The 14,087-nt window shown below is 34.7% G+C and overlaps 2 protein-coding genes across 3 annotated transcripts; both read right to left on the reverse strand.

Annotated features, from left to right (window-relative positions):
• Positions 1-217: 217 nt before the first annotated feature.
• On the reverse strand, positions 218-6,776 carry LOC126713460 (uncharacterized membrane protein At4g09580-like). Its single transcript, XM_050413211.1, has 4 exons — positions 6,225-6,776; positions 5,200-5,470; positions 4,924-5,094; positions 218-790 (listed from the first exon to the last, which is right to left on the reverse strand). The coding sequence occupies exons 1-4, from the start codon at positions 6,491-6,493 to the stop codon at positions 659-661; spliced, it is 843 nt and encodes a 280-aa protein (XP_050269168.1). The 5' UTR covers positions 6,494-6,776; the 3' UTR covers positions 218-658.
• Positions 6,777-9,618: 2,842 nt separating this feature from the next.
• Positions 9,619-13,184, reverse strand: LOC126713461 (NAC domain-containing protein 30). 2 transcript variants are annotated; one of them, XM_050413213.1, is made up of 4 exons: positions 12,841-13,184; positions 11,579-11,751; positions 11,005-11,280; positions 9,619-10,461 (listed from the first exon to the last, which is right to left on the reverse strand). In XM_050413213.1, the coding sequence occupies exons 2-4, from the start codon at positions 11,736-11,738 to the stop codon at positions 9,962-9,964; spliced, it is 936 nt and encodes a 311-aa protein (XP_050269170.1). In that variant the 5' UTR covers positions 11,739-11,751; positions 12,841-13,184; the 3' UTR covers positions 9,619-9,961. The 2 variants fall into 2 exon arrangements, with proteins under 2 accessions (XP_050269170.1, XP_050269169.1); XM_050413212.1 differs by having other exon boundaries at positions 9,619-10,465; positions 11,009-11,280; positions 12,841-13,182.
• Positions 13,185-14,087: the final 903 nt, after the last annotated feature.

Raw genomic sequence — 14,087 nt, forward strand, 5'->3', positions numbered from 1 at the left:
TATATAGAAATCATGCACAGAATGTCCTCTAGCTGTCTGGCTTCCCCTCCTTTATGGGCTGCACTCTTTAATTTCACTTAATTCTATTTGATGTCACTTGAACCCAAATTCTCTAAGGGGCAGGGAGAGTAAAGTCAAGTTGGCCGGAATATAGTAAGAGAATTAGATAATTCCATTGAACTACAAGACCTTTTTGCCTAATGATGCTTGACTTGACTAACTGTAAACTACAGGATTTTGTTATTTAATCGCAAAACAAAAATACAAGGCCATGCCAATTCCCAACATCTGTATTAAATTACATGTGCATAACCATTAAAACATCATTTTGCTCATCTTTCCAAATCTTAAATGACTCCATAATTTTAACCAAAGAATTGAAACTTTGTGGAGCCTATACTAAATTCAATTTTCATTTGACATTCTTTACTTCGAATAATAAGTTTTGGCCTAATCATCATAATTCATAGCTAGGGGTTCATAATTTAAGATGCCTTCGACAGGAAGATGAGATGGGACCCCCACCAAATTCTACTGTTTGCTTCCTCTTCAAACTTCAACAGGGAGATGGGACGGGCCCCACCAATATTCTCAGGTTTTGCTTCCTCTTCAAACTTACAACCAAAGAATGTAAGGGGGGCCCTTCCTGATGAAACCTTCATTCATATATTTTCTTCCTCTTCAAAAGGGCAGGGCAAATGAAGATGAAACCAATGAGGAAAAGAACACACAAAGTTTTAAAATCATATAGATCCTTGACTGACTTGAGATCCCCAAGAGCAAGACCAGCCTATATCAGACAAAATCAGCAACATGATTAGTAAAATGACAAACAACAAAGCAAAGAACTTACCATATACGTAAGCAATTTACTATACATAAATTATTTAGACAATATATAAATATACTACCAAGCCTGTAGACTGTAGAAACCTGAGAAAACCAAATTTTATGAACTGTGGAGACTATTATGAAATTCCAGAGTAACACCAATAGAAAAAGAAAAGAAAAACACATGGTTATCTAACAATCCAGCAACCAAAAAATAAAATGATAAAAAGGGAGGTATGGGAAAAACCTTTAAATGACATATTTGTATTGGTTCCTTGCTATGTAGACTAGTGTACGCAAAAGTAAAAGGATAAAAGTTTCCTCCAACTCATTATGTGAATGATCATGCACATTATTATAATCATATTACTCATAAGTCATCTAAACTAGTCGTGATTTCAAATCATGAAATTAAAAGCATACAAAGATGATCATTTGAATAGTCATGCAGTGGATTGGGGAATTTTCTTCCAAACCAGTTTGAAAAAATTTCTATCCAAAGTAAAAAAACCAATTGCATGAAAAGTTCTCTGTTCCTTCATGATTTCTAATGAAAAAGTCACTCAAAGAGGGTATGTGTGAAGCAAAAGCACACTTTTGATATATTCATCAGCCAAGCACACCAAGCAGCAATGAAGTACTCCCCAAGAAATTGATCACCATTCTGGCAAGCAAACTCTTCCAGAAATGAGAGGACAACACCACATTTGATCCAGAGAGACTAATGGCATTTTTTCAAAAGATATTTGGAAAAGATCAGGATGGATCTTGCTATAAAACAACAGGGTAGGAAGAATTCAATCACAAACGCACCAAAACTCTACTTTCCTCAAGGCTAACACCATTCCTAAAGGTGACAATATGGAGGAAATATTTTTAGGAATGGTGCAACTAAGATAGTTTAATGTTTCCCTGCAACCCAATGTAGTCTCACCATATTCAGACAATTAGACCCACCATACATCATATCAGTACTCCCCAAACTTCCAACGCCATTTACCTGAGAGCTTTAATAATAACAGGCTCAATGTCAGAGTCACAAATGAAAATGGTAACTATAATGTCAACAAACACTCAATCATTTGCCTTTTCCTCTAACAATTCTTAACTAGCTCATCATGGCACATACTTTTTAAGAAGAAAAAAGCACTGGTGTTTTACATGTCTTTGACCACTTCAATTATAAGCTGCAAAGTGTGGGTAGCCTTCCTAATACAGCCAAGGCAGATTAATTTGTTACGACTTCATAAATTTGTCTATTCAAGACTTATTTTGTTACCATTTTATCCTATCCAAATTTATACTCTTTGTTATCTCCATTAATTAACATATCACTTTTACAACTACTAGTATTATTTTATGTCTTCCCCCACCTCTTTTCATTTCATTGACCTGAATCAAATCACTTTTCCTCACCAATGCATTAATTGTTGTTCTTTGCACATAACTAAACTATCTCAAGCAACTCTCCCTTGTCTTTTAATCAATAGGAGCCACCCATATCTTTAAACGATTTTTTTTATTTATTTATAATTTCTTTCCTTGTATTTCCACTTTTCCATCTTAGCAGCATTCCCACTATAGCTATGCTCATTTTATGAACATATCACTTCTTGATATGATAGCCCAACATTCAATACCATATAGCAAAATTGGACATGTAGAATTCTTGTAAAACGTTCCCTTGAACTTAATAGGTATTCTATGATCATACAATGCTCTTCACCTTTGAAATGTTTGGCATTGCAGTCCAAGCCCAAGTACCCCAACCCATCAGTCCAAGAACCAACATCAGTTGATTGTTTATAACCAACATTCCTGCAAGTACCGCTAAAACTCCGACTCAAGAACCAACACTTTTAAACCACATAAAACATAACCCATCAACATAGTGATGTTCACATTTTTAAGTTATAACAACTTATAAAGTTGAATTATTTTATGCTTAACAAAATATATGATCATTATGACCTTTAAATGTATGTTGATAACTGTAACTAGTTAAGTGACCACTTACTAGAACTACATTTGCCAGTTTCTTAATGAATAATGTTGGCATTCAAATTCTCAGAAAGCACAAATCATATCAATATTGAGAGGGGGGGGTGGGGGGTGAAGGGGAATTTTGTCAGCACAAAGAAATATCAACAACTGCTCATAGTTAAGAATTTGGAGTGTAGTTTTTTCTGCAATCCTTATAAGAGTTTTTAAGTGATAACCCACTATGAACAAGCTTCATGTTCAACCACAAGGTTGTAATTCTTGACTATTTAGGTCATTGTTAATCCATAAAGAATGCAATATATGGTCAGGACAGAAGGATAAGAATAAGAGACAAATATTCTTTTAGTTCCGATTACAATGCGGTGAAAGGCCAATAGAGATCCAGTAAAAAAAGATAAAAAGCAGTGCCCCACCCCCAACCATTTCCTTTTTTAAACAAAGAAGCAAATTCTATCAACAATGTTAAACTTGCAGCAGTATGGTAATCCATGCACAAGAGAATGATTATTTGACGTTACTCATTGTTTCTAAGATAAAAGAAATCTACACTCCATCCATAAAGAACTTCTTACTTTTCAATTGTGTGCATTCCAAAATGTTTGTCAATAATTAAAAGGTCAAAGCACTAATTTTTTTTACTATCCAATACTACCCTTACTGCAATTAGTAAAACTTATCTCCTTAAGTTCAAAGGAGGGAAGTTCATAAAGAATAATGTGTTAATGGCCAAATTTCTTTTGCTTATATATTTCTTATTATTAAGTTACACATGAACTCAGTGGGTCTTGAACCCATGACCTCGCCCCCCATCATGCACTTACAACAATAGGGGGTGCCATTTGAGCTAGAGCTCACAAGCACTTTTCTTTAAATATTGATTTTTTCCAAGATAATCTTTAAGTGGCTGACAGAGAAAATAGTGCAACAAAAAAGATGGAGAGAGGGAAGAGAGAGAAAGAAGGGAAGGTAGAACCCACCTGAAGAAGGCAAACTCAAAAATGAGAATACTACATTTAGCATAGGACTTACGCAAAAGAGATGAAATGAGAAGGACAACCATTGACATCTTCTCAAATGCCCCCAACAAGGACTTTGGGTCATCAAACTTTTGTCCATTCTTCAGACTCCTTCACGTTCATTGTACATGAAGGAGTGTCTCTTTGCAATAAAATATTTAACTTATCCAAAAAAAAAAAAAATCAACTCCTTACACCATTCACATGAGAGCATAAGCATGAAGCTTCTAGAAAAGTCTCCCTTTCTTCAATTATGAAGAAATTCTTTAATAATTGTTATTATAAGTTTGAGAAACGAGAGTATGCAAAACTCTATGAGCACCTAACCATTCCCTCGTGTATGCCTTGTTCCAAATACTCCAGGTTATTATATGTAGGAATCCCTTGGGGTCGCCCCAAATTGCTGGCTAGAGGTTTTAAACCCAAGATCTCATGTAAATCATGAGACCCTAAGAACCACTAAGCCAACCCCTTGGGCTAAAATCCTTTAATAATGCAAGCATAAGAAAGTATTTGCGGGAAAAAATAAAATGAGAACATTGAAAAGAATTATTATTAGTCTCTCTCAGCCCAGCTTTGCAAATTCAGCACTAGTTAGGTAAACCCTACTGTTGACACAACAAATGATCCACCAAAATACTTCTTAATCAAAAATGCCTTTGATAGTAGAGAAGTATGGACCAAGTTATATATAAAAGCAGCCACCCAAGTACAGATGATCAAAGATGACAAGAACATAGAACTATCTCATGCCAAAGACAAATCATGTCAATTTCTCTAAAACTCTAAAAATGACCTAATAAGGAGATGTAGCAGAAGTATTTTTTAATAAATTTCATAACTGGTGGCCATTTTTAAATGTACTTTTGAAATCTAACTGACATATCAAACACTCCCATAACAGTGTTATGACTGTAAAGGAGAAAACAACACCAAAAAAATAAAAAGGAATGTAAAGCAATCAATATAATAGCAACATCAATAAGGTTCTGCATTAAAAAATAAAAAGAAAATATAACATGAGCAACAAGATAATAACAGTGAAATGAGAAGGTCAGAGAGAGGGACTTACTCTGACTGTGATATAGGATGCTGGAACAAGACCAATCAAGGTAGCCAAAAAGAATATATGAAATGGTATATCAACAATGGGAGATGCCAAATTAATGAAAAGGTTGGGCAACGACGGAGTTATCCTTAGAAAGAGCATGTAATTCAGCAGCTTATCTCTACGTTTAGCTATCTGATTCCATGAAATTTCATGTTAATTGAGTAGCACAATAAATGACCAGAGTTAAAAATAAATAATAATTTTATGATACAAATAAAAGACAGGAAAAAGATATACCTCTGCTTGGAAGAATCTCAACTTTTCAGGCCACAACCAACTAACTATGGGCCTGCCAATTAACTTAGACAAAAAGTAGCAGGATGATGCTCCAGCTGTAGCATTGAGAACAACTAAGAGAAGGCCTCTAATGACACCAAAAAGAGCTCCAGCTAACAAAGACATGAAAATTGTTCCAGGAATCATAAATGTCTGCATGAAGATGTAAATGGAGCAGTAACCCAGAATGAATTGAGCTGGATAATCTTTAGCATAGGATCCCAGATGATCTCTGAGGCAAAATTCACAAAAACAAAAAAAAAAAGGATTCATAGTTCAGGAAATGCTTGAGGCAGTTACAACATAAAACATGAAAAGCAAAGAAACAAACAAACTCAAATGACATTGCAAATGAAACGAGCAGAGCAACACCTCCTTTTGTTTCGACAGAAATGTTTTCTGGAAAACTGACTTGTTTTCCTAAGTTTGGTTGTGAAATGGAAAATTAGTGTGGAGATTATTTGCAGTGGTATGTTAAGCATGTGACATTCCAGAAAACGTTTTCACTATATTGGGCATTTGGGCTTATTTTTAGTCTCCCACAAAATGCATTTTCCATTGGCCTGCGTTTTCTGCCATACCAAACACAGAAAATGCAGAAACGTTTTTCCGTCAAAACAAATGGAGACTTTGGATCAAAATGTAGAAGCCATGACAATTTGTAAAGCTAATGCACACCACACACTTTTGTGTCATGGAAAACAAGTAACTAATGTTAGAATTACAATGAAATGTTTAAATTCCCCCTTTTGCTTATGCTTTTGGAACAATTAATTATTTATCATGGTATCAACTCAAGCCGTACTCGTTAGAATAATGGTTAACCGATTAAATTCACCATTTTTTAAGCTTTTGAGACAATCGGTAAGAAAATCAAATATCGATAATTCTAATAACAAAATTAGCAATTTAAGAGACCAATAATTTCAGATTCAAAACATGAAATTCATATCTAACAAAGAAAGGACAATGGAAAAGGAAAGTACTTGAGCAAGCGAAGATCGGAAATGGAGCGAGGCAGCTTAAGCTTCCCGAAGTCCGCCGCAGGCATGGTGAGGTAGACGCAAAAGAGGCCAGCGGAGAAGATGAAGAAGACGGAGAGAGAAGCAACGATTTCCCATCGAGTCAAAGGGAATCGGTCCAATTTAGGCCTCTTGGCGGAGGGCGAGTCGTCCCCATTCTCTTCATCTTCGTCTCTCAACACTATCCTCACGCTCTCGCCCATCGCGCTCCGAGGAGCCGCCATTGACGACATTGTTGAATTTCTTCACCACCTGCTGTTACGCTCTGACCACATCAAACCCACTCATATATTGCATTGACTCTTCTCAATTTGTTTTTCAAAAAAAAAAATTCAAATAATTAAATAAAAAGAAACCCTAATTTTGGTTGGTGCTGTGTCTGTGTGCCTTTGTCTGAGCGTAGAGAATGGGATCTGGAAACGGAAACTTTTGTAATTTGTGTTTGTAGCAGAAAAGCAGAGCGTTACAGAGACAGGAGCTTTTATTGGACTTTATTTGTTTCTTTTTCCCCGGGAGGTTTTCTTTTTTTTTTTTTTTTTGCTTTTTTTTTTTAAACCTTGAAAAATTGTGGTGAATTTCAAACCTTTTGTTTTTAAATTATATAGTTGAATTATTATTTGAAATTTTGGTACTATTGGTTTTTTTTTTTTTTTGGTGGTGGGATCAATAAAAATAAGGAATTTAATTAAAACCTTTTGTGAATTTTTAAATTTTGTTTTGGTACAATGCAAGAATATTTTAGCAATAATATGCCACCTTTGGAATCTGAAGGAGTTTGCATGCTTTGCTGCCTGTTGCATCACCTTGACTTGAGGATACCTCCTTCGACAGCATTTAAACGAGACTCATAAAAGGGTATATTACATATGCTAGTTCATGAGGTATATTCCGTTAAAGCCTACTTTGAGATGAAAAATCTTTGAAAATCTCAAGTTGTTTTCTAGGGCTTGAAATTACTTGTTATATTGATGGTTTTCATATGATCCAAGTTCACATCTTACATCCATTCTCGAGATGGTCTTATTGACAATAAGATTATTGATACTCCACTTGAACTTAATACGTATCTAACTTCTTCTTATGAAGAACCACTACCTCAGTACCTAAACCTCTGCCCATGTGTCCACCCAAACTTCCACCATGTAGCTCCCTAATAATCTACTCCCTGTCTAAGGACGACCAGATCATCATACACTAGACGGACGAACACACAACACTTAGAAAACTTTCGACTCTCTGTAGCGGTTACTAAACCCGTAGCTATCACCATGAATCCCTCAAATGAGTTAACTTCCGTTAGCGGTTACAACTTTAGTAGCCGTTGAGGAAGTTAACTCCGGACTCATTGGCTTCCACAAATCTTGGGGAGGTTATTGGACAAATAACCGTCCCCAAGATCTCTATATAAAGGACCGGTCTGAACCCGTGAAAGGTAAGAACATTTCGGAAGACTCCACTCCCAAAAACTTGGAACTTCATTCCTGTGAGACTAACTTTGCCATCGGAGGGGGTTTGGCCGGTCTTCTCCGGTCCCCATCTTGACTGCGCTTGGTTTTTGTAGGCCATCCACCGCTTCAGTAGTCCACCGAAGCCAGATCATCCACCTAACTGATTTGGAGCGATATCATATTTAAATTCATAAATGTAATGAAAAAACAATTGAGGTTTAGATTGATTATGATTTAAGATTACATTTAGATATATAAACTACAATGCTGACTATGTATCTTTGACAAATTAACAATTTCGTATCCAAATATAAAGCAGCTAAGGATTACGTTGACAGAGAGACATAGATTGATTGATCTATCTTTCTAATCCTATCCAAATAGACTGAAATAGTTTGTTTTTTAACCTTTTTTTAAAGGAAAATTAAGAGAGAGAATTTTATTTTTATTTTTTTTCAAATAGTTTAAATGGGCCGAGAATGAAAGATAAACAGTAAAAGGTAGAAAAATAAAAGAGAGGTTTACTTGTTAGTTGGAGACACTAGCAGATGGTAGAGCTAGAGTGGGCCATGGCCCCTCCAAGATGTTATATGTTTTTTTTTATAACAAATAAAAATCTATAAATAAAATTCAACTAATGGCCCATGCTAGATTAAAAAAAAAATTTTATACTACATTTATAATTAGGACAATTTAGTTCCCGCCAGCCAATGAACATGGAAAAAATAAACATAAACATTATATATGTGGGGAACGCATAAACGTAAACATTATACATATATTTACATACACATGTATTACAAAATGAGCCTTTGAACATGTGAATGAAAGCAGTTTGATATAACAAAAATGAAATATAGAAAAAGAAAAGTTTTTTTGAATCGTATTTATGAAATTAATTATAAGTGTAATATATATATATATATATTTTGGAGAAGGATAAGTATACCATTTAGAATATGGATTTTTGGAAGCATGAAAATTTTTCATTCCAAATTATATCATACATGGAAATTTTCTCAAAATATGTTCTAATAAAATTAAAGATTCACATAAGTAGAAACTAATGAATATTAGGGGAAAAAAATTGTAGGCTTCAGTTTTAGGTAGGTATGGGCCAAGAAGCCCGGTATTTACCTAACCCATTTGCCTTAGGAGTGTCTGCCTTTTGGGTATGGGCCTTTCAGATCATAGGCTTTTGAGATACTCCTCAACAATGTGCTTGTAGGTACGTGTGGCTATGCAAGACACCTTTTGTACATGCAAAATTGCAATTGAATATTATGATATGCTCAATGAATCCCAATTTCTGTTCTACCCCAATATATAATGCGTGTTTATTGACATCATATTGGAGATATGAAATCAAATTTTATCCTTATCAAGAACATATTTTGAGCGATGGAAGAGAATTAGCTATCAGCTTTTAGACTTGAATAATGCTCGAAATACAACTAAAGATCACAACAATTTACAATATTCTTATTGCATGCTAACTCATTCATGGCCCCACCACAATTTCTAATTTATTTTTTTAATGATATGGTATAATAATTTGGAAATATTGTGAAATTTTTGTAGTTGTTTGTTATATTCGTAGCATTACTCTTTGAGAGGTACTACTTCTACAATATTTTCCCAACAAATCTTTTGTGGTAAGTTGTTATTAATTTTAATTTGAACTCATCATTTAAATTACTTTTTTTCTACCAATAACAGCCAATAACAACCTATTACTTAGGATTTATTATAAAATGTTGTAAAAATATTGCATTGATAGCATTACTTTCCCTCAACAAGCCTTAGTAAACTAGGAAAAAAGAAGCAATAATTGCATTGTGCTCACGAGTAATGGGTAAATGGTACAAAATGCAATTTTATGACAAAACAAAATTATTGAGTACAAATAATGCATGCAATGAAGCAAAAATTTACAATTATAAAATAACATAAACAAGTACAATGGTGAATAAAAACTTTCACCAACATTTCTAATATTTGAGGAGATTTACTTTTCAGGAACTCTCCCTTTATCACATCAAGTCATTGTTCCTCTAATTTATATGTGTTTTAGTGTGTGGACTCTCTTTAACAATTCTACACGGGAATTCAACCTTAAATCAGCTGGTAGAGACTGATTATTATTATTATTACCATTACGATGAATTCATCATCTACATATATAGATTGAGGCTATGGATGAGCTTTGGTTATAAGTCAAGAAAGCATCCAAGGCTATTGGATGACCTTTTGTTATAAGTCAGGAAAGCATCCAAGGAGATGGCTATCATTATTTTGAGCTCCTAGTTCATTGTTCTGGGATATTAATGGCAAGTTTGGATAGGAAGTTGTGCCAGAAAATTGTGATGCGAGTAAATCATCCAGATTTTTCCAATCCACATACTGGCTGCTGATACCATCGAAATCTTCATTATTGGCTAGACCATTATGCTGGAAACCTTCTTTTGTTGCCAAACTAGTTGATAAAGAAGGGCTATCTAGTCGTGGTATCTCAACAAGTTGGTTGTCCAAAAGAGCATGGTTGCAAACAAGCTCTTGCTGTAATGAAGTAATGGGTACATGAAAAGTTGCCGCTTGATTTGGATTAAACGCTTGTGTTGTACTTGCTATATGTGAATATGATGGAGGCATAACTTGGCTGTTATCTCTGACATAGTAAGCGTTCCAAGCTTCGAAACCTTGTCTATAATTAGGACTGGGCTTCTTGAATGCCCGACACACCACCCATCCTTCTTCCTGCATTATAACCACAACATTGGCTTATTAATACAGTAACTTGCATTCATAGTAGTCTTTACATGATTATTTGCATAAGGTCATGTATAATGTGAGAGAAAGATCAAGGCTAATGCCACTATATGTACAGGTGTTTTATTTTCATAATGATGGCTAGGAATAACTTTAGTATCAACATGGAACAATCAATATTTCCATTGGCCACGGTCAATATGTCCCATTAAATTGAACAATAAGTTACTATGATTATTATTCACTTCTTCAAAACTCATGGGCCAAGCTAGACAATTTACCTTGGGGAACGAGTCCAAAGTACTAACGAAAAATAGTTATATGATATGTTTTCTAATTAATCAATCGTTTCTTTTACTGTTGTCATCCAATTGTCAAACGTATAAGCACCATGGACAATTCATAAATATTGTATTTTCATTTTAACTTCAATATGCAAAATAAATTTTTGCTTTACAAGCAAAAGTTATAACCATTGGGAGGTAAATTTTTGAACTTGAATGAGATAAATATTTATATTATTGAACTTGCCTGAAGAGGTCCATGTTCAGATGTTTGGAGGCGATATTCATGCATGATCCAATCTGATTTCCTACCATTGGGTGCTCGTCCCTTGTAGAACACCAGAGTTTTTCTCATTCCTATGATTCTGTTCTTTGAGAGCACAGCCTTGTCTCTCCCAGTTGCTTTCCAGAATCCAGCAGCAGTGGCTCTATTAGTCCTCGTTCCTGTTGGGTACTTCTTATCTTTATGACTGAAGAAGTACCACTCATTTTGTTCATCATAGCCTAGCTTGCATCTGTCTGTATCAACCATAGAGAAAATTAAAGTTATACGAAACCCAACACAATGTAATTGGTATCATATTCCGTACCCAATATGTAATTTTCTTAGTTGCATTTTCTATGAAATACTTCAGTGCTTGCTGGTTCATTAGGTTAGTCGATATTGTATTAAAGTTTGTATCAATTTGCAAACTAGCATTGCTTAATTTGTTTGAATTCTTAACATGAGAAAATTATTTGATACATTTAGAGTATACTTGATGTTATCCATAAGGACACTAGCCTTCTATATAATTAACTATTTCACTTTAAATACCTTGGATGTCCCATGGCTCCATTTTGTAGAGATCAATGTCAGCAATAACATCTAGATCGATTTTCAGAGAGTTAATCTTTCTCCTGAGGTAGTAACCCACAAGTTCTTCCTCTGTTGGGTGAAATCTAAAGCCGGGTGGGACACAAGACTCCATCTCCATTGATAATCGTCTCCTGAGAAAGAAATAAAGTATGAGAGAGAGTCCAAGTAAATTAAGTAAAGTTCCTTCCAAAGCTTCTAACCTTTTTGTTTCACCCCGTTACATGCCTCAAACATAGCCTTAAAGTTTCTTTCAATGTTAATTGGCCTAACAATAGAAACTACTGTGGAAGACATGACTGAAATAATTAAATAAATTCCAAAGCTCAAAAGAGCAATGAAGTTCCACTCATATTTGCCTTGCACATTTTAGTCATGATTTCTAGCTATCCATTCCAGTAAAGCTAGCACAAGTGTAGGATAAACAATGGTAATGATAATGACGTAACTTTGTGGAACCCAAAAGTGGTCCTGCTTGGGTTATTAGGCATCAAATGGCAGACCAATTGAGGAACCCACCAAAGATCAAGGACTAGAACTAGTATATATATTTGAGTGGTAAATGTTGCATGAGCTTAAGCGAAGTATATTGCACACAAAAGTTTGGCCGAAAAGTTTGACTTTGCTGGCACAAGCATGTTATGTTTCTTTGAGTGCAGTGCACTCCCAGCAGCTCGTGGTGGTGGAAAACGTTTTCACACCCACCATGCTAGACAACTTCACTCGATAGCTGGAAAAAAGTTTTTCAAGGATAACCACTCACAAAACAACACAATATTACTAACCTATATATGCACAAGCTCGCTATACCTTTTTTTTTTTTTTTTTTTTTTCCTTTTTTCCTCTATCTGGCAGGGATTTCTCTTAGAAATAACATAATTAAGTTCATTGAAACCATTCAGTTTAGATGTTTCAGTTAAGTTCATTGAGACTAAATGCATGTCATAAGTCATAACTCCCAAAAAAAAAGCATTCTAGGTCAAGGATGAACAATGAAATATTTTATCTTTGGATGAATAAACTGTAAGCATGGAATGTTGAAATATATAAAATATTACTTGTATGCATCACAAACCCTAGCTAGTTTCAGCATGGAAAAATGCACCAAAAGAATTGCAAAATTTTAATATGGTGAAGCTACAAGTGCAGCCAAACTTTCTTTTACATATATATAATATGTACACAATATATTTTTCAACCAATAACTAACAAACAATACTCACAGAAAAATGTGTTGGTGCTTTGTTTTGTTCTTGAGCAAGGCAGAGAGAGAGAGAGAGGTTTAGGTATTGGGATTGGGATTGGGTGGAATGTTTTCTGATAAGAGAGAGAGAGAGAGGTATAGGTTTTATATATGCAAAAAGATGTAAGTAGAAAGGCTGGCGAATATTGTTGTGTAAGCGAAAGAGGAATAATAAATGTATTTATATAGATGATATGGGAGAGAGAGGTAAAGAGATGAAGAGGGATGTTATTGATTGCGCGTGGGGTGGCAGATACATGAAAGGCTTGTTTTTGGACGGCGTGAGTGACACCAAGTTTTCACGCCACCCCCCCCTGGCCCTGCCCTCTCTCTTTCTCTCTCTCCCACCGCAAATTTGTGTACTAAGTTTTTGATTTCCCATACTTCTATTACAACAGTACAATAACAATGACTGACATTTCACAATGTCACTATCAAATAGAACTAGCTTGGATTCAATATTCCTGTACATGAGACCCGTTAGGATTTGAACAAGTGTCAAATATAAATAAGGCTAAACTCTAATGTACTAGAGGCTAGAGCATACATTATTCGAAAAGTTTAGCTTACATCTAGTATTTTTTTAACTGAAATCTCTTTTTATTTTAATGAGAAACAACCATATCATCTATTAACTAAATAAAATATGAAGATTAAAATTCATTACTACTTATTATTGTTATTTAAAACAAAAGAAAGTGTTCAGTTAAAAAAAGTACTGGAGATAAGTCAAACCTTAATTCAAACACGTGGCAAAAATTAAACATACATATATGTGTCTGTATCTTATCATCTCTGGTGCATTAAAAAACTAGAGGTAATTAAGCCAAGTTCATCAAACATCTACCATATGTCCATATTTCAGCAGATTCATTGTAGACCCAAGCCATGCTCTTCTCACATATATATTTTTAGAGTTTTTATTCTTTTCTTTTACATCACCCTTTTTACAAGAGTTATTTTACATTCACTTTAACGTGTTAAAATATGAACCTTGTCACATTAATTCTGGATATGTGTGAAATAATGGATGTAATCCAATCTGCAATGATTTTTTTCCCCCATATTTTTACATTAAAGTTTGAATGAACCTCATACATCACAATCTCTCACATTCTCTATCTCTCCCCCCACAATCCAGCAACTCCTGTCTGTTTGGTGCGCCGCCCTTTGCCATTTGGAACCATTCAATCGTCAACACTTGGATGCCATGTCAGGCTTTCCAAA

This window comes from Quercus robur, chromosome 2 (assembly GCF_932294415.1).
Source record: "Quercus robur chromosome 2, dhQueRobu3.1, whole genome shotgun sequence".
Lineage (NCBI taxonomy): Eukaryota > Viridiplantae > Streptophyta > Magnoliopsida > Fagales > Fagaceae > Quercus > Quercus robur.

Bases quoted from the DNA above. Each gene is read 5' to 3' on its own strand.
- LOC126713461 (XM_050413213.1), bottom strand. From the start codon at position 11,738: ATGGAGATGGAGTCTTGTGTCCCACCCGGCTTTAGATTTCACCCAACA. The intron at 11,281-11,578 runs GTATTTAAAGTG...TGGTTGATACAG, and splicing joins GGAGCCATGGGACATCCAAG to ACAGATGCAAGCTAGGCTAT. The intron at 10,462-11,004 runs GTTCAATAATAT...TAATGCAGGAAG, and splicing joins ACATGGACCTCTTCAGGCAA to AAGGATGGGTGGTGTGTCGG.
- LOC126713460 (XM_050413211.1), bottom strand. From the start codon at position 6,493: ATGTCGTCAATGGCGGCTCCTCGGAGCGCGATGGGCGAGAGCGTGAGG. The intron at 5,471-6,224 runs GTACTTTCCTTT...ATTTTGCCTCAG, and splicing joins TCCGATCTTCGCTTGCTCAA to AGATCATCTGGGATCCTATG. The intron at 5,095-5,199 runs GTATATCTTTTT...TCATGGAATCAG, and splicing joins TGAGATTCTTCCAAGCAGAG to ATAGCTAAACGTAGAGATAA.